This window comes from Aedes aegypti, chromosome 1, assembly GCF_002204515.2.
Source record: "Aedes aegypti strain LVP_AGWG chromosome 1, AaegL5.0 Primary Assembly, whole genome shotgun sequence".
In the NCBI taxonomy this organism is placed as follows: Eukaryota; Metazoa; Arthropoda; class Insecta; order Diptera; family Culicidae; genus Aedes; species Aedes aegypti.
This window is the reverse complement of record NC_035107.1, coordinates 121830156-121851369: the sequence shown is the minus strand read 5'-3', so window position 1 is coordinate 121851369 and position 21214 is coordinate 121830156. Positions and strand designations below refer to the sequence as shown.

The 21214-nt window shown below is 40.3% G+C and overlaps 1 protein-coding gene across 1 annotated transcript; it reads right to left on the bottom strand.

Moving 5' to 3' along the window:
• Window positions 1-2702: 2702 nt before the first annotated feature.
• On the bottom strand, window positions 2703-20529 carry LOC5567052. Its single transcript, XM_021846672.1, has 3 exons — window positions 20324-20529; window positions 19655-20263; window positions 2703-3768 (listed from the first exon to the last, which is right to left on the bottom strand). The coding sequence occupies exons 1-3, from the start codon at window positions 20357-20359 to the stop codon at window positions 2734-2736; spliced, it is 1680 nt and encodes a 559-aa protein (XP_021702364.1). The 5' UTR covers window positions 20360-20529; the 3' UTR covers window positions 2703-2733.
• Window positions 20530-21214: the final 685 nt, after the last annotated feature.

The following is a 21214-nucleotide window of genomic DNA, read 5'->3' as shown; positions in this document are numbered from 1 at the left end:
TGCGGCTTAAAGAGTTTGAATTGGACGTGTAATCACAGAGATATGGACTGAACACTTTTGCATGTTTTTTAGGGGGTGAACCCAAACTTATGCACGGGAGTGTATGTATTTTTATGAAATTGATGACCCTGGAGGGATCGATTCTGCATTTTTTTACCGAGCATAATGTCACTACCGTTTGACGCGAGCTAATATCTTTCATTTATTTGTTTTTACGGGAAACAATATTGTCCATACTGTGAATAGCCAACCCGGTGCTAGGCAGCCATGTTCTCGTGGTCAGCATCAAACTCAAGAGCAACAACGTACATTGGCCTAATCTTATTAGGGAATTTTTCCTCCAATACTAAAATGTGTTTCTAGCTAATCACATCAACCCAAATCGACCCAAATGCTGTACTGCAATCCAATAGTTTGCAACCGTTTGCTTGTTCGAATAGCTGTTGTTATGCGGGAAAAGATTTTTTTCGGAGAAAAAGATTTCGCCATCATCGATTGTTATTCCTCAAACGGTTATTTGTTTACAAACATTGAGCTCTCAGTGGGAACCACTTCCCAGTAGGAACCAGAGATGTTTGCTCGTTATTTCTCAATGGGGTTGTATAGGCGGTGTCAGGAGGCTGTGAATAGCGCATTGCTTCATTGTTTTGATTGTCGGCATTCAAAAGATTAAATCTAAAACAGTTAAACATCAAATGCTCTGGGTCCATCACCAGCTTTTCAGGCGAATCCTGACCTAATACCTTTCCCAACCCCAAACTCCGTAGCACTTATAAGGGCGCCGCTGAGTCGGTGGCCTCTCATTAAGTAAAGGCTGGTTTGCTACTTACAAGGAAAGGAATGGCCTATCTCGATGCGTAGGAAATTTCTTCCCAGAAATGGTCCAGAAAATCACATTTTTCTTATCGCAGAACGTAGTTGAGAAGAAATGTAACTTCAAAGGGGGCTCTCTGACCCATTCAGTTTAGGAAATTCTTTACTTTTCTTGAGCGAAACAGCATACTTAGTTTAAGTGTTACATCAACATTTCCTTCCCCTATCAAAACGAGTTCGTGGGAAGTTACCAAGCAGGTTTCATCGAGGGCCGATCGACAACGGACCAGATTTTTCCCGTGCGGCAAATCCTCCAGAAATACCGTAAGTACCAGGTCCCTACATCACACCTGTTCATCGATATCATGGCGACATACGACAGTATTGACCTGTAAAGCTATGGAAGATATTAGATTAGATGTATGTATGATTCTTTTTGGCTAACGTCCTCTATGAGAAAGGCTTGGCGTCGTGGTCGAATTAGACCAGCCTCTTTTTTCCATCGAGAAGTTGGCAAAATCGGACCCCCACTGTTGTTCGCACATATTGAAACATAAAATGATAAGGTACCGCTGGGCAAGTGGGCAAATGGGGTAAGTGAAAACAATTGATATATTTTACTGAATATGTGAATTAACGTTTTAAACTCATGCGTAAACCTTTGAGGCCATTGAGAACATTACGATAGGTAAGAGATTTCTGAGATTTTTCAGCCATTATTGTATAATAGAGCGAAAAATTGTTAACCTGTTACTCCGTAAAATATTGGCGGCGTACAATCTTATTTTAATATTTTCAGTGGAAAAAAGTGGCGGAAAATAATTTCCTGTATCACTTTTTAGTTGTCCTCTGTGACAGTTTCAAACTGCAATAAAAAAAGTTTTAGAATTAATTCGACGTAGACCTAAAAATAACTAAATTTAAGCACCGTCAATTTTCTTATCAGGTGGGGCAAGTGAAAAGTTTATCATTAGAGATTGAATTTGTGTTTTCTCTTTAAGTAGCCATAAGTAAACATGGTTCGCAAACACTATACTCAAGCGTTAACGATCAACGCTCCGTCATCGTAATCATCGAGATTAAACGCTATTAGAAATCATGGAATTTCTCTAAAAGATGTTGCCAAACATTACAATATTAATATGTCTACTTCGGGCAGCCAATTAAAAGGAAGACGTTGACTGACGAGTTGCAATATTAGAGAACACACGGAAATCTCGTGGAATGTCTTTGTAAAGCTAGTTTAAAACATAAAAATGGGGTATAGGTCTATCCACATAAAAAGATTCTAAATACGTTATTGAAGGATTCCGTTTGATTTCTCCCGAAGGGTTATCCGACGTCATATCCGACTTTCTTAAAAACAAATAACGAGCGGTTGAAATGCTACAGAGCAGAAATGCAATTGCTGTCCTATAATGTAAGAACTAACATTGGAAATGTTGCAGTTATAATGTTGTCGAATCATTTCAACTAACATAACTGAACAGAAGAAAATTCAAGTGAAAAGAATAACATTTTCTTTTTTTTTGCATGTTACTTATGTCATTGTTCATTGGGAAGCCTTAATAAATGTTAAAGCTAATAGAAATCGTGAATATAACTGTTTGTTTTTGAATTTATTGTTCAAAACGGTAAACTTTTCACTTGCCCCACTTTTGGGGCAAGTGAAAAGTAAAGAGACATTTTCAAAAAAAAAATTTCTGTATTTTTTTCTTCAATTTTTCATAAAAATCAATTTCAGCATGCTGCTTATATTTGGTGGGAGTCGAGCTAAAAAATATACACGACCTCATTTGTTTCAATTTAAAGTCTCTAGAATTTGAAGAATCTCAACTATGCAAATTCCATTACCCACTTGCCCCACGGTACCTTAATTGAAAATGGACTGAACAAACTTGGGTAGAAACATATTGAAATTTATTCAAGAACTTCTTCCTCAACCATGCTTGTCACCGGTTTCAATCCAAAGATATTAAACTGCTCTTTATTGGCCAAGAAACCACGCATATCTTCGTAACGTTGAACACTTCTCTGGAGCTTAATTGCCTCCCGCTCATCCCGTCCTTGGTCGTCCTCCGAATCACTACTGTAAACCGTTCTTCTCGGCAGGTTTGGGCTTTCCTCATCGGCACTTGGTTCCTCGTCTGAATCAACGACATCGATTCCCTTGTCTCTCAACGCACGCTTTTCGCGTTCTTTGAATTCGACACTTATAGGCACGATACGTTCTCGCAACTGCACCAGGACTGGTTTGAAGTGTCGTTTTATAATTTTTGCGTTGATGCTTTCCAGATCATCGATCGAGTTCGATGATCTTCGGTCATCTTCTTCCACCCGCGCGGTATCGGTTCCATCCACCGCGAAGAATTCGTCTTTGATACAGGGTTTGTCTTGCTCGCTAAATACTCGATCTTCATTAGGCATCATATCCAGGGCTGGCTCTGCACCTTCTTTGAATCTGGCATCAATTTCTAGCTGCGTGTCACTATCATCTTTATTGAACAGCTTCTTCCATGTGATCAACAGTCGTTGACATTCGTCAGCCGAAGCACCTAAATCATTGATGACTTCTTCCATGGATAATGCTAGTTGGTCTTGTGTCTGGTTCGAACTTTTGCTCTTGACTAAATCCGTTACTGTTTCATCCAAAATCTTTTCGATTTCATTGTATCGATGGACGGTACTGTAAAGCTTGGCGGATAAACTCATTGTCAGTGTTCGCAGGTGAGATAGTTCAGGCGAAAGCGACTCTACTACTATGCGAGGAGCTCGTTTTCGATTGGGATCAACAATCGTGTTAAACTGAGACAAACATAGGACTGTTTGATCATCTAGTTTTGCACCAAGTTCCGACAGACCGCAACGACCCATGGCTGACAGCCCACAAGTAACAGCCAGAGCAAGACGCGTTAGTAACTGAGATTGCATGTAGGCAAATACGTTGTAGTAATCCTGAAAAATAAGTTCAAATATTAAGAGATTTACCTAAAAGATTGTTCAATATTTACAGTACCAACATAAAAAATGTCAATTTAATGATTCAACCTTGGGAAGATCACTAACTTTTTTTCAGCACGGAATGAATTAAAACTGGTCTAAAAATAGAACCAAAGTCCTGTGGCCAAAACAGGATACTCTACAATATATACATTGAATCTTAATCTAAGAGTAAGAGACATTTCCTTAATAAAAGAAACATTAAAAAAAATTACCTGATGGGCACTTAACTATGAACTTATCGCCTTGTACGATTGAAGAACACATGGACTAAGTTAAGACATGGACCAAGTTAAGACAAATAGGAACCTTAGAGACCTCTTGCATAAAAATAGACCAAACAGAATCCAAACAGGAACCAAAATGAAACCGGAAAACAAAGAGGAACCTAACAGGATTTAGGAGATATGCTTTTTATTTCTCAGAAAATCTTTCCAAACATTTCTCTAAGAATATTTTTAGAAATTCCTCATGACATTATGACAAGTATAGTTGCTTGTATTACTAGATGCATTTTTTCATTATCTTTTTTTATTTGCTTAAAGTTTGCAATTCACTTTTTCTCAAGGAAGTCTTCAAAGATTTTTTTCAGAGATGCCTTCAGAAAAATGCCAAGGATTTATTTCAGAGCTTATTGAAGAAATTAAAAACAAAAAAAAAAACAGAATGCATTTTAGAAAGAAACCCTGAAGTAATAAAACTTGATCAAATTCTAAAGCAATTCCTCGAAAATTATCGGATGGGATCCCTGATAAAATTGTGATGAATGATCGGAGGAATTACTGTTATACTTGCTGTAGTATTATTAGCTGATGTGAAATCTCAATTAAACTTTTGAATAAGCCATGAGAATTTTGCTTGAGAAATTACTCGAGAAATTGTTTGTAATAACTGCATGAGTATTTCTTAAATGCAATGTTGAAGAAATGTCTAGAGATATTGATGGAAAAACCTCATAAGGAATTCCAGGTCGAATTTATTAAAGAATTTCTGAAAAAGTATTTCCTCGAATAATCTCTGGAGGAATTTTTGGTTCAATTCCGAAAGTAAATGTAGATGGAATTCTTTGAAAAGTCCGTACGGAAGTGCCAAGAAGAAAAACTTGAAAAATAAATTGGCTTAGGAATTCTTGTAGATCTCATTGGAAGAATCCCTAAACGAATTTCTTAAAAAGAAGACTCCTAGTAATCACTAGGAGAATTACTGAAGCTTTTTTTTCGAGGAATTCATCTAATTTCTGAAACCTTTGAAATAGTCACGTAACGGTCTGAAGCATTCTCTGGAACCTCTAGAATTTATCAGCAATATTCACTGCAGGTCGAATAAGTATAAATGTGACTTCTGATACCTTTTTACTTAAAATTTAAAAACTTTCCGTTAGAGACCAAGCATCTAAAAAGAAACCTGCTACCAGTTCTTGTGTGATATATCCTTCAAAAATGTCGAGGTCTCAACGCATCATCTTTTCAACGATTTCAAGACGGCACAAGACAGTATCGACTGCGTAAAGCTATGGAAAATCATGGACGAGAACAGCTTTGCCGGGATGCTCACAAAATTGATGAACAATAAGTTCAAAAAGAAGATCAGTCAGGATCTAAAAACAAATACGGAAAGAGTCCAAACACAAATCAAGTAAATAAAAAGAAACAAACATAAACCTGGACGATGAAAGGTGTGTCAAATTGAATTAAGATTTCAGACTAACATTAATCGTTTAAATCCCGCCAGGGACTAAGACAAGCTGATGGTCTTAAGTGCCTGTTGTTCAATATTGCACTACGTGTAATGCGATGAGCCGGGTTTCACAGACGGGGTACGATTCAGTCAATTTGTTTGCACGAGATCCATACAATTTGTTTGCTTCGCCGATGATATGATAATTTTCGGCCTGGCATTTGAAAAGATTGCAACAAGAGTCGAATCGATGGTGAATGCGTCAAAGACGTTCGTGCTAGTTGGCGGAGCTGAACGTGACAGGATTTTTTCTAAGAAGCAGCTTGACAATAAACGAGAATAAATTCGAGGTCGTCGACATGTTCGTTTACCTACGACTGAGGGCTGATTTCTTCACCTTCGCTTTAGCCGTTTACCCATACGATTATACCTGGTTTAAGACATAAGCGATGGTGAAGAAACCGCTTATAAGTGTCTTAAAATAGGAACTTCGGAGACCTTAAGCTTGAAAAATAAGATCAAAAAGAGACCAAATAGAAATCAAGAAAAAAAAAAAGAAACCAAACATGAATCAGGAGGCAAGAGTTTTCAAGATGTTTTTCAAATAATCCGACCAGACTCCAAAGTTATTTTTAACAGTTTTTTTTTGTATTTTCACGTGATCCAAAAAAAAATGTTTGAGCTATTTTAAACAATCAATCTGATTTTTTTCCAATGATCATCCCAGAAATTACTACAGATATTTCGTCTGAAAATTCTTCAGCAAATCATCCAAAGACGACTTTTGCTGAAATTACCCAGGGAAGTGTTATTTCCACAGGAAAAATACTTTAACATATTACCCCAGAAACTTTACTTAAGATTCCTTCAAAGAATTTATTCTATAACTTAATATTCTACAGCGAACATTTTATGTTTTCGTTTTGTTACCCAAATGGATCTGATTCATGCAAAGCGCGAAGAAAAACCTTATGCAAATTGGCCACTCTGGATCGTTTTCTTGCACGGTGGGTCCTAACTTTTTTCAAGTTTTTTTTAAGTTGTTTTCTCGTATCATATTTGTCTTTAGATAATTAAGTAACTTTCCATTCTTTAAAGTCAATTATATATGAAATGTGTAGTAAGAATTCGAAAAATCTTAACCATGCATGTAAAGGAGAATTTCCGCAGTTCAAGGCTACAACTTTTGAAGAAAAACCTTCTTTATATTTTTCTTCGATTGACATACAATTTGGTGTTGCTCGGCAAATTGGACAATTCATCATTGATGTTGTTCCGGTAATATATGTTAATACTTTTCCATCAATCATACAAATCAATGGATTACCTGTTTTGCTTTTGTCCACAGTTGATCAGCAGTTCTCGTTTTATTTTGTATAGGGAAAAGAATCTAACTTCAAATATTTCGTAAATGAAAGCTTTAATCGAAAAAATATTTGGTCACGCCTGGCATCATCAGTACGCATAACCGGTACCAAATATTTTTTCGAAAATAGTTCCCAATATTGAGAAATAATTCGTTAGATGCAATTCGCAATACAAATATTTTATGCGTTATCTTTTAGCGATTTTTCGTGCATAGACACTAGCGCATGTGCGTTACTATGTGGCGAGTAGCGAATCAGGGCATGCATGTAACCCATTGAAACAAATATGTTGAAAAGAATTTTCAACATTCTCCATATGATTTATTTTGATTTTTCCTTTAGATATTAAATGGAGTACCATGGTCGTGGTCGTGGTTATGAATAAACAAGTAACCTACCTACCTTGATACCTTGATGGCTATAACGTAGCGTCACGCCATTGCCGGGCGTATTGTAGAGCTCCGTCTTCGTCGGTCTTGGGCGAAACTTCTCCAGTTGCCCCGAACGTTTAGGGTCGCCAGGTCCTCTACCACTGCGAACAGCCAGCGTTTTCGTGGTCTTCCCCGAAGCCGCCGACCTCTACCTGGTTCCCTGCTAAATTTGCACTAAGTAACCAGCCCACTGAAGTCTGCCGTATTTTACACGCTTGGTAATATTCGCATCTTTGTACACTTGATACAACACGTGATTCATGCGTCTGCGCCACACACCATTTTCGAGTTTCCCACCGAGTATTGTCCGCAGCACTTCACGCTCGAAAACAGCTTTCCGGTGTGACTTTTTCAACGTCCACGATTCGCGCCCGTAGAGAGCCACCGGAAGAATCATGTTTTATACAGGGCGAATTTTGTTTCCGTTTGAAAACTGCGGGACCTAAGCTGGTTACGTAGTCCGTAAAAGGCCCCATTCGCAGCCGCAACGCGTCTTTTCACTTCGCGGGAAACGTCGTTGTCACATGTCACAAGTGTTCCAGGGTAAACAAATTGTTGCGGCGTGCAACTGGGACTTCTGCTCGGATGAGCGGGAACGGAACGATCGGTTGATCGTCCGCCAACCTGTTGCCGGGAGCAACAGGGCACAGATAGCTCGACAGGAGGGGGCTTTATGTGGTGGTTTCTCCGGCCTGGACTTGGTATGGGGTTGCTTGGAAGAACCAGTCGGTTCGACCAGCGGAATCATCTTCTGGGTCGATCTCTGATTCGGGACTTCTCTCACTACCGGACGTTTTCCGGTGGGCATCGGGTTTGGCTCTTTCGCCGGATGGATTCCGGCTATCGTCGGGATTGACCTCGCTATCGGTGGAATCGTGGTTGGACACCGCAACCACTTGGATACCGAATGGCTTCCGGTTGACACTGGACACGGATGCTTCGCTGGACACATCTCGCTCATCTTCTGTGGCTTGCTGATTGGAGGGATGCCGGCTGACATCCGAGTCGGCTTGAAACTCGCAGGTCTTTCGATGGACGGCAGGACTAGCTTCGATACCGGAAGGATACCGATCGGCAGCAGGAACATCAGCATTGGATACATTTCGATTGGCAACCGAAACGACTTGGGAACCGTAGGAGGAATACCGGTCACATCTGGTGGCTTCGGAACCGGAGGAGGGATACCGGTCACATCTGGAGGTTTGGAGTCCGGAGGAGGGATACCGGTCACATCTGGAGGCTTCTCTGGTGCCGGATAGGATTCGACACTGGGCGGGAATCGTTTCAGAACCGAACGTGGTCCGGTCGCAGAAGATGGCTGCTCACGAATCGAATGAATTCTGGCCACACACTGGAACTTTTTGGCCACCAAATGGAACACGCTTGCAGATGGAAATCTTTGGGACACCGGCTGGTATCCCATCACACTGGACGGCTGCTTCATTACCGGAAGGAATCCGGCCACATCCGGGAACACACGTTGGAAAGGCTTCTCTACTGAATTGGATCTGGTCAGGCTGGAGGAATACTTCAATGCCGGAATGGATCCGGCCACACACGGGAATCGCTGCGGCGTTGGATGGAATCCGGCCAAACGGGATGACAGTCTCGACACTGGACCGAATCTGGTCCTACATGGGAATCGTATCACGACCAGACACAATCCGATCGCTCTCGGGAACTTGATGGGAATTGTGCGGAATCCACCCACACAAGGGAACCGCTGGAGCACCGGACGGGAACCGATTGCGCACTGGAACGACTGAGAACTTGTTGCTGGATTCTTGGGCACTGGAAGCACGTCAGTTGGCATCGATGGCAACCTGGGCGGTGGATGAAAACCGTGTGGCATAAGGAACGTCTTCGGTAACGCACCACATCCGGCAGCTCTCTGGGACGGCGTCGGCTTCGGATAGATTCCAACCAGATTGATTGGAACTGGAATCGGGTTCGTCGCTTCACAGGATGGAATGTTGCTCATGTTGTCGACAAATTGGGTTGACTCATTGCCGACGTGGAATTCCTCTGGGGTCGTCTTTGTTGGATTAGCAGAATGCTCATTCTGCTTGTTGCACGGATGGTTCGACTCGTCTTGGTAGGCAACGGTTGTCACCTCTTCACACCTCGTTGGCACTTTTCCACGGTGGGTGGAATCTTCTTCTCGATGGGCGGGTTGCTCATATTGGGTAGGCACTTCTTCTCGTTGGATTGCTTCTTCTTCACGGGAGCACTTCTGGAGTGTTGGAACATCAGAAGGCGGTACAATCGGCGTGGGTGCCGATGTCGACTTGATGACCTCGGCGAGATCACCCTCGGAACGGGCCAGGGCTGGTCCACACACAGGATTCATGGCAGAAGCTTTAGCGCTTGGCACTCTCTCTTTTCGGGGGAACTTCTAAAGTGGTGGAACATCAGAAGGCGGAACAATCGGCGTGGGTGCCGACTTGCACTGGATGACCTCGGCGAGATCACCCTCGGAACGGACCAGGGCTGGTCCACACACAGGATTCAGCTTCTTGGCAAAATGTTCAGCGCTTGGTGGCTGCACGAACAGGATTGGGTTGATGGGACTCGAACTCACCTTCACCTCGTTGGCTAGGGCTGGGAACAGTTGCTTCTCCGGGGAATGCACTCTCGGTGGCGACGTGTTTGGCTGCTTCATCACGTCTGGAATCGGAACGGCTTGTTCCGTCGTTGGGCTCGGGGATCGGCTACGCCAGCGTGGCGCAGTAAAATAGTTGGATGGCGGCGCTCGGCTGTGCTGATACCTGTTATCGGTGGTCGGAAAGGAAAGCAAAAAGGTTTCCACCAATACGCAGGCATCGAAATGGATTTCCTCGAAGCGCTCGCAATCTGCATCCAACTCTGCAAACCTTTCGGCTGGGAATGCAGACAGCAACTCGCCATACACTCTCTGGTACTTCTTGTAATAGCACTGCAGTTCGTTGTCGTATTGTTTCACTCGTGCCAAACTGGGTCGAATTGCACCATCTCTCGCATTTAGTTTCTCCTGGAGCTGTAGCACTTTTTCCTCGACGAGGCTACGTTCGGCGAATAGCCTTTTCACTTCGGCCATTTCGGAGCAGGAACAATTTCACACGCGCGCGGATTACTTTCGGGTGGAAGGATTCGGACTTTGTGACTTTTTCACACGCGCGCAAATCACTTTCGGATTGGTGGACTCGAAACTTTTTCACTGGCACTAATCACTTCTCTAGGGGAATTTCGTTTCCTCTCCGCCAATGGAAACCGGGAATATTCTTTCTAAACACTGTTGGGTCGAGCTACCGGGGCAGGAACAACAGCAAACCTCTCGGTAGGAATGCTGATTGCTATCGGCGATAGCAATTGGGAAGGATTTGTCTCAATCGGCTGATTGACGACACACACACGGCTGCGGTTGCAGCTTCCTCGGAACAGGATCCTCTATCCGGTTCGATTGGACCAAATGTTGCGGCATACAACTGGGATTTTTGCTCGGGTGAGCGGGAACGGCACGATCGGATGATCGTCCGTCAACCTGTTGCCGGGAGCAACAGGGCACAGGACCGATAGCTCGACTGGAGGGGGCTCTTAGCAACTCTAGCCTTTAAAAAGGCTATTTTGGTTTCCACTGGTGGATGGAAAGGCGGTTTGGTAACTTTACTAAACTCAACTACTGTATTTCTCTTCTAGTTGGTTACAGATCGGTGGTTGAAAATAAAACTGAATTGAATCTTGCGCATACAATCTTCTTAAATAGGCTGCAGGTAAAAACAACTTTGCATGCGCAGCGGTGTGGGGACGATGGTGGAAATTTCCACTGCATGCTATGTATTACTGAGCGAACGATGCTCGGGCGGGTGTCTTCACGCAATACATAGCTGGGATGGATGGTTGGTCGGCTTGACTGCGTACAGGTACATATTCGATCATGTCGCTCGGAAGGATGGAAAGGGGAAGCAAAACTAACGACGTGGTGCGTGTGTGTGGGTTATTTGGGATGGTTGTTAGTTGTCGAGATGAGAGTATTTTACTCGCGGCGGCTCGAGATTAGTAGGGACAGGGGTGGGAAAGACTCATAGGCAAACTCATAGGAAACTTCGCGTTGACGCGAACACAAATTCTTCAACAACTTCAATCACATCTCCATTAAACACTACCTCAGCAGCTACACCACCAAGCCTGACTCTATCTCTACCTGCAACCATGTACTTCGTTTTGGTAGAATTAATGGTCAGGCCTATCCTCACTGTATCCCTCTTCAGAGCATGTGCGACCTTGTGATAATAGTGCCATTTCTCTGCACGCCAGATCTCCTAATAGCACCCTCGAGTGCAAAGTTGAACAGTAAATTCGAAAGTGCGTCTCCCTGCTTCAACCCGTCTAACGTCACGAACGAAGTTGACACCTCATCTGCGATCCGAACACTTGTTTTCGAACCATCCAGCGTGGCACGTATCAGCTTAATTAGTTTCGCCGGAAAACCATGTTCAGACGATATCTGCCACAGCTCATTTCTTTTCACTGAGTCGTACGCCGCCTTGAAATCTTATACTCCCGAAATTTATCTAGGATCATTCGCAGATGTTTAGGCCCGTTGTCGAACGGCCCTCACGAAAACCACCTTGGTATTCGCCGACGAAGAACTCCTCGTGCGGTCTCAGTCTTTTGAACAGGATGCGCGACAGAATTTTGTACGCCGAATTCAGCAGGGTAATTCCACTGTAATTGGCACACTCCAGTCTGTGCCCATTCTTGTAGATGCTCACTTCCGTACTTGAGAAGCTCGACCGGGATCTCGTCTTTCCCAGCAGCCTTACAGTCATTCAGCTCTCTGATAGCATTTTTAACCTCTCCTATGGTCGGGGGGTTCACAGCTAAATCGTCATCATCAATGTTCATCCTGTTTGTCGTAACATTTCCATTTTCACCGTTCAACAATTGCTGAAAGTGCTTCTTCCACCTGGCAGCCACCGCCGTTTTATCGGTCAGCAAATTCCCTTCTCGATCATTGCACATGGCGGGCACTGGTACGGTATTGTGCCGCGCACCATTGACCGTTGCATAGAATCTCCGCATATCATTCCGGTTCATGCTTTCTTGAGCTTCAGCTACCACACTTTCTTCGTGCTGCCTTTTCTTTCTGCGTTGGATTCGCTTTGCTTCGGCTCTCGCTGCCCTGTACAGAGTTGCTTAATATCAATCATATCAGCTGATGGCTGATGGTCTAAAACTATCGCTATCACTTGCGAGCTATCAATATCATTTTGATTTGACAACCAACAGCAGTGATGCGACAACGCACTCTAGATCATAATCACTGCGGAATAAGTGATCACGTGGTAATTATCCATGCTATTACTGTTTTTCAGTGACCAACAAATAGTTTCAGCCTATCTGCAACACTGTCAAAAATATCGTACTGATAAATTGCCATTTTAACTGGTTAATTTAAGGCTAAACTTAACCCATCAGTGATATCCATAGTCTATCGCCATCATTGCACTTGTGATGGAGTAGACAGCATGATATTGATATGATGTAAATTGATCCGAATTGTATCGCAGTCGGCCTGTACAAATCAGCAAATTTTAAGCGTTGATAGTGACAGCGAGCAACTCTGGCCCTGTACCGCTCTCTGTTCTGTCGGGTACCGGCCACAAGCATACTGCTTCTGGCGACATTCGGCATGTCTGTCACTCTCTGGCACTCTTCATCGAACCAGTCGTTTCGTCTTCGTCATTGACCAATGCCAATCACTTCCCGCGCCGTTGTTGTCACAGCTTCGTGGATAAGGTCCTTTATTCGTTGCCGGGTTTGTTGCCGTAAAATCAATCCGTTTGTTCTACTTTTGCCTTTCTGGGTTGGTGAAGTGTCTTCTATAGGCCACCTAACTAGGGTTGCGCTACCTACATCGTGCTAGAGGGGCTGCGTCCTCGGTTCTGACACGATACAGCATTGTCCGTTTGTTCTTTACATGATGACCACGGTCATAGCCAACACAACCATCCACCTTTATCAGGGCTTTGGACCTGTAGCTCTGGTTCTCAATAGTTTCAAGTTCTTTCGGACATGCTACTATGGTGAGCCGTCATGCGCTAGCGGTGTTACAACCTTTATGGGAACGTATTTAGATGAAGAGCATTAATGGAATATGTAATTGTTTAATGCATTTGAAGAAAAAGGTTTTTTTCGCCGAAAAATGTAAATTTCGTATCCAATTTTGATTTTGATACTGTTTTGCTGTTTGCATTTGAGATGCAAATCTTGACTAAACGTTCTCCAAATGCGGTAACACAAAACTATCAAAGGACACCTAGCAACGATTACATAAATCACCGCCGCCCTAGCAAGGACAATCTATCTTTGACATCGCATTTCTTGGGAAAAATCTTATCGCGTTTGGTGTTCCTGCATTTGAAATTTGCATTTGAAACGCACACAGCAATATATCTCAGGAACTAAAGCAAATAGCATCTTCAAATTTCTGATTTTGCTCAATAATGTTGTTAGTAATAATAAGAAAATAACCAAAAATAATTTAGGAAATAAAACTGTTTCGATTTATGACCACCTGATCCTCCATAGGGCATGGGTCCATGGATATTATTTTATATTGAACTTCTTTGTTTGAAATTATGTGTTATTGCACTGTTCAGAAAACTTGTGAAAAATGTTAATTTGAGCAACTTTGATTAAGACACTTTTGGTCTAACTCTTCATTTGTGCTTCTAAAAGTTTGATTCTTTGATTGTAAAAGTCTAAACTAGCCTCGAACAATTGTTTTTACTTAACTTTTTTTGTTTCTCATTTAACGAGAATGTCGTTTTCGGAAAAGTTAGATAAATAAGCTATTCTATTATAAGTATTAAATACATTTGATACATTTGTTTAGTAATTTTACCAGGATAAATCCACGATTTTCACGACAGTATTTCATTCACTCGCGATTTTCGCGACTAGCGGAACAAATCCGCGAAATTCGCGACTGTTGAAACAGCCCTGCATATGCAAATGGTAGGCAGAGTTACAGAAATGATCGGCGAAGAAAGTGCTGGAGGTTTCCTGGTAAAATTACTAAACAAATGTATTCAAAGACTATGGAATGAATCTCTGAGGATTGAATTGAAGTTGGTTAAGAGATTAGAGCTATTGCATGAAAATATACAGTGAAAACGAGAAAATGTGTTCCAAGCGAAATGAATAAAACTTCTGAGCAGATAATATTTGAGTCAGAATTTATGCTACTATCAGCTGAGTTAGTTATTTTATTTCGGTGCCCCTTCTTAGAAGAACTCCTGTGGGAATTTTTGGAAGATCTTCTAGATAAATCATTTATTTATTTATTTATTTATTTATTTGACGTCAAGCATTTTGTAGACCATTCTAAATTACATTGTGTTCTTAATATCTATTTGATTATATACTATAAATTTGTTGAGTATACCCGATTCATAATACATTCCTCAGTTACTATTGTTTTGTATATCAAAAAAGTATTTTTTCAGTTTTGTTCGAGACATGTTAACATCAATCACAACATCATGATTTCACAATGCTGGTTATATATAGTCATCATCTGATTCAACGGACTAAATTTAGCGTAGTTCGTGCGATGATGACCTACTGTGAACAAGTAACGATTGCGCAAGTGACGAGTTGGAGTATAAAAATTCAGTTTTGAAAGTATATCAGCAGAATCAATGCGCTGTGAAACAATATCGTTAACAAAAGAAACCATAGCATAATCACGACGCACTTTCAGTGATTTCATATTGATAAACATGCATCGTGATTCATATGATGGTAGAGGAAGTACTGACCAGCCTAAATTACGTAGTGCGTATAATAAAAACTGCTTTTGTATCGATTCTATACGTTCTTCATGTTTTTTTTGTGTAAGGTGACCAAACAATACTACAATATTCTAATATTGATCTTACATATGCAACATAAAGTATTTTTAATGTGTAAGGATCACGGAAGTGTTGGCCAAATCGTTTTATGAAATTGAGCATATTTCCTGCTCTATGAATTATTGCATTATAGTGATCTACAAATGATAGTTTTGAGTCTAAGATAACTCCTAAGTCTCTTATTTTATCACATTTTTTTTACATGTTCGTTTCCTAAAACAATAGACATATTTGGTGTGGTTCGTTTTCTGCTATAACTTATGAGGTTACATTTTTTTATATTCAATTCCAATAAACTTTTGCAGCACCACGTGTAGAAAATCTGTATCTCATTCTTAAAAACATTATGATCGTCATCATTCTTTATTTCTAAAAATAGCTTCATGTCGTCAGCATATATAAGGACCCTCAGTTTGTTTAGAATATAAGAAACGTCATTAACATATAAAATAAAAAGAAGAGGGCCTAAGTGTGAGCCTTGAGGTACTCCAGATGTAACATGTATTGGATTTGATCTTTTCCCATTGAATTTTACTATTTGCTGACGGTCGTTTAAATAGGACTTGATCCACTTTAGGAGACTCATTTCGATTCCCATTTTTTCAAGCTTGAAAGTCAACATTGGAATGTCAAGTTTATCAAATGCTTTACTAAAGTCAGTGTAAAGAGCTTCTACGAAGTAACCTTTATCCATTGCACTCAGTGAGTAACTTACAAATTCCAGAAGGTTCGTAGTGGTCGAACGACCTTTGAAAAAGCCGTGTTGAGCGTTTGTTATACGATTTTTTATTTGGGCAAACATATTTTTGTTTACAATTGACTCGAAAAGTTTTGGAATACATGACATAATAGCAATACCGCGATAATTTCGAATGTCCGATTTCTTACCTGATTTATATATAGGTATAAGGAATGATTTTTTCCATACCTTTGGAAATTGACCAGTTTGAAGAGACATATTGAATAACCAAAATAATGGAGTTGTGAGTTCAGTTGCTAAGTTTTTAATGAATCCGGGTGGAATTTCATCTGGCCCTGATCCTTTAGTGGCGTCCAAATTTTTAAGACCAAACAAAATGTCTTGAACATTTATAGAATTAACGCCAACATCACTCGGAAAGTCAGCAAAATGTGAAAAGTAAGAATAATCTCGATCGTTTTCCGAAAATGTTGAATAATTTTCTTGAAAAAATTTTGCGAAAAGATTGCAAATATCTTCAGAATTATTTCCTACTTTTTCATCCAAAGTCATTGTTGATGGAAAGTTGCACGATTTGAGTTTAGTTTTAACGTAATTGAAAAAATTCTTTGGACATGACTTTATTTCATTTTCAGTTTTTATGTTGTACTCGGTAAGTGCTGTAGAAATGGCTAAATTGAGTTGGTCGCAAATAACCAAATATTTTTCTAAATCGTCTGGTTTTTTATATCTTCTGTAAACTTTGTGAGCTTTTTGTTTTCGATTTTTCAAATTTATGATTTGCTTGTTGAACCAAATTGGATTTTTTGAGTTGTGATTCCTTCGTCTCTTCTTAACAGGTACTTCCTCCCTAATGGTTTCCCACAATGAATTGTAAAAGATTTCTATTGCACATTCAATATTATTTTGATTTCTCAAAACAGATTGCCAATTTGCGTTATCTAATTTTAATCTAATATTAGTATAATTGGCTCTACTATAATCGAAAATATTCTCATACACATATTCGTGAGGAGTATGATAAATATGCATAAACATAGAATATTCTATTGCCGTGTGAAACGCTTCATTTTTCCATAATGGTGAAATTGACTCACTTACACAGAAATCTTCATGCATATTTGTCAATAAAAAATCTAGGTAACAGTTTTGTTTATTTTTTACGTGATTTATTTGATTAAGGCCTAAGGATGCAGTTTTGTCAAAAATAAATTGCAAAGTTTCATTATCGCCAACAACAGGGAGTAGAATACTCTCGTTTTCAAAATCAGGGATGAAATCTGCATTACGTTGATTGAAATCGCCATAAATATGCACCTTGTTTTCGGGAGGAAGTTGAGTTATGATTTCTTCTGCTATCAGGAAAAAACTCTCGTATGTTGACTTACAAGCCTGATCAGGGGGAAAGTAAACTGATACAAAAATATGAGTTTCATTACCAATAATTGATTTAACCCACACATGCTCAAATTCTTTAAATTTAGGTGAATCAATGATTTCAGAACTGAAATTTGATGATATTGCAACGACGACTCCTCCGCCCGATCTTCTTTGTGTCAAAAGTAAGTCACGATCATTGCGAAATACGTTGTAATTGCTACCAAAAATTTCTTCACTTTTCACATCATCATTCCAACTTGTTTCTGTACCCAATATGATTGAGTACGATGAACTTAATATATTTTTATGAATTTCATTAATTTTAAAAGCACTTTTCATGCGATTAAAGTTCTGACAATAGATTAAAATTTCAGTTGGCTGTGTTTCAGAAGAAATTATTGGTAGTTCGTTATTTAAGTCTGTTAAACCATATGGTGAATTGTCATTATTATTTGTTACCAAGTGCTGATTAGCTTCACCGGGTTGAATTGAATTATTTTCTGCCTCTGAGGGGTCCGTCAATTCCGTAGAAAACACGAATGCCGGCATGCACCACATGCTTCACAAGATCCACCAGTTGAAGATCCTTCCGTTGTCCAGTTCGGGGGTGGTACTGCAACGGACTGCCGGGGCGCCTCCCTCGCCGGATAAGGGTTTAAAATTTCTCCTCTTTTAAACTGCATGGTTGGTCGATAATTTGTTGGCGGTCTAGAGAAATGATGTTTCGCTGCCGCAAGAAGCTCTCTGTCAGGAGGAAGTTGATGACTCCTTTCGTGGTTATTGTTGAAGGCGAAATTTCCGTGATTGTTATTCTGTTGTTTGCTTACTTTGTGATGAATTTTGGATGGGACATTATTACGGCAATGGTGATTAATGTTCACGTTGTTGTTGTTAATGTTTTTCTTATTACAATTTTTGTTAGCGTTCCTGATTCTCCGCTTTCTACGCTTTTTTGCTTTATCGGCCATATTTTGCTGCCTTTTGTGAAAGCTTTGGCGCATGTCATATTGCGTCCAATCGGCTTTCCAAACTTTTCTGTTTCCAATTAGTCGCCATCCTGATACCTCAGCAATTTTATTATTCAATTCGGCTTCCAAACTTGGATATTCTATTGATGGTGGAGCCGACGTATTTTTGTTTGTCAATATATTTGCGGACAAAGACTTTAATTCATCGAGGATGTCCAGCCCCAACATTGGATTTGAATTCATCGCGCAACTTGCCGCTGTGTCAATTGATAATTGACTTAAATGGCTAATTTCGTCGTTTATGTTGCGCAGGTCAGTAGATATATCGGATGTCACCGTTTTTAGCGTGGAGTACATATTTTCAGTAGTTGCCGTTATTGCGGTATCAAGAAGACCGGTAATATGATTCTTGATGGCAACGACACTCCCAGCCAAGCTGCTGTTTTTATTTATTGCTGCCAGCTCATTTCTTACGCTAGTAAGCAAAATCTCCATACCTTCGATAGCTTCGTGGACAACATTGGGTTTTTCTTGATGAAGCGAGAGTCTGTGCATCACTTCCGTATTGGCATTCAGCTGTTTTTCGAGAACTTTTTGTTGCTCCAATAGTCCGTTAAAATCTAATTTCGCCTGAATTAGCTCTTGACAGGATTCACAGCATGGTAGTACGTAAGAGTTAACGTCCACTACCTTCCTGTCTCTCCTCCGCAGTGAACCCCTCTGCACGGTGACACCAATGCAGTTTGCATGGAACTTCCGCGGGCAGCCTACACATGACCACAAGACCGAGTCGACAGAAGTGTCGCAAGCACAAATTTCGCAACTCATTACGCGTGACAAAAAAAAACTGATTCGATTATAAATAATATCGCGCACGGCACCTGTAGCTACTAAAAGCTGATGTAATAAAAATTTAATCACAAATGAAAACGCGCACAGGTGGGCTGGAGCAATTAACAAACGCGTCCGAACTATTGGACGTATCTGGAGAAATTATTGGTATAGTACCTGAGTTTTTTTTCATCAGAGTAATCCTTGTGGAAATCACTGTAGGTAGTAGTGTAGAAGACCGCATTGATTTCGTGGAGCAAATTCTGGAAATTTCTTCTAAGCATTCCACGAAAAATTGCTGCAGGAATTTCTATACGAATTCCTGGCAGCATGGTTGGACAAATGCTGAGAAATTCGAGGGATTTTAGGGCAATCCTTGGAAGTATTCTACTAGAAATCTCTGAAAAAAATCACTAGAAAATTGGAAGAATTACTGAAGCTTTTTCTTGAATATCTGGGTCTCGCCCTAAAAGCCATTGGTAATCGAGTGTGTATCTCCTTGTTTCTAAGCAAATGAATGGATCAGACATATATCAGCCATTGAAGGAAATATTTTGATCTATTTTTTATGTTAGTACTTTTTACTTACTTTTATATCTCTAGGACTTTTCACGTTTGCAACGACGGTTTCGGAGAACAGTTCACAATCTTCCAACGACTCAATCGGGGAGTACAAGCTGTCCCATCTTTCCGTTAATACAAAATCCTGTTCCAATTGCTTCACAGCGCGGTGAACCGCTTTGATGGTTTCAACGCAACTTTTTACACAGTTGCCTACGAATGAATCCAGTCCGGATTTCTCCATCGAATCTTTCATCTCTCGCGAATGTTGTCTTTCGTTCAGGAAGAGCAGATTTTTCCTTACAGCCGTTTCAAACTGTTCCAACGAATGGATGAAAGTTTCCAGCTGTTTCATCTGGACTCGGTATCGGTATTTGTTGAAGCATTTTATTCCATAGCAGGTGCCGTAAGCGACAACCAAAGCGGAAATCGAGTTTTGCCATCCGCTTTTGAATTTGCTGGACAGGAAGCTAATTGCAACTGGAATCGAACCGAGAGCGGCTAATTTTCTGGCAGTGAGATAATGGCTTGATTCCTTTTGTGTGATTTCATTATAGCATTCCTCGAGGATTTCGACATGGTCAATTAGCAAACGTTTGGAGTTTAAGATTTGCAACAGCACATCCTTTTGAAATTTCTAAAAAAAAAAATCAGCCAGCATGAGATTGGACTAGAATTTTATTGAATTCTGACTTACTTCATAGCATTTGATTTCAGCAACAAACAGTGACATTATTAAATAAGTCGCTTTACAAACTTAACAGTATTATTACAAAGATATTTCAGAATTATCCAACAAAGTTATTCAACTATTTTTTCCCAAACGTTTTGCATGCCGGTAAAAATAAAATAAAAATGCATTTTCATGCACTTTTCTGATTTTGCATCAACAAACAACATCTGTCAAACGATTTGCATGCAGAAATGCATTTCTGCTACCAAAGAAACACAGTAAAAAATAAAATTGAGGGAATTTACACGGAAAATGAAATTGGGTTTTTAAGTGCTATAAAACGTTTGACATTTAGGGTCTGTCTCATTTGGGCAATTAAAAATAATTCACACTTAAATTTGACAGTTCGAAAATTATCTCCCTTCGAATTAATCGATGAGCTGTCAAATATGATTTTCTCCTGGTCCAATTCACACGTTGCCGAACAGGTGCCATCACAGATTGTGTTCGGCAAAAAAAAAACACTGTTTTGTCAATTGTTAAGAGCTCAGAATCATTAAAAGTTTGTACTCCTCAAGTCAAGCAAGTAATTTTGAAATTACCATGTATTTATATGGCTGCTGCTGTAATAATGTTCGATATTTGCTTTATTCCAGGAACGCGTGGTCTGTAAATGCCATCATTGTCTCGTGAGCCTAGATGATGAAAATGTTGATGCTTGATCACGTCTTCCCGTTTTAATTTATGTTTGATTTACGAACTTATGATCACTAGTTTGAAGTCCCTCTCAACAAACAACTTTATGTACGATATCTGTTTGCACCAGCCATTGCTATAGCTAGGCTGATCTTGTGTATCCTACGAGCTAATGTAAAAATGATTCGCAAACAGATTTTGAACCTAAAAGCTTTTGGG

Coding starts and splice junctions, on each gene's coding strand:
- LOC5567052 (XM_021846672.1), bottom strand. CDS start 20,359: ATGTCACTGTTTGTTGCTGAAATCAAATGCTATGAA. Junction 20,264..20,323: donor CTGAAATCAAATGCTATGAA/GTAAGTCAGAAT, acceptor TTTTTTTTTTAG/AAATTTCAAAAGGATGTGCT. Junction 3,769..19,654: donor AAAGTCCTAGAGATATAAAA/GTAAGTAAAAAG, acceptor CTTATTTTTCAG/GATTACTACAACGTATTTGC.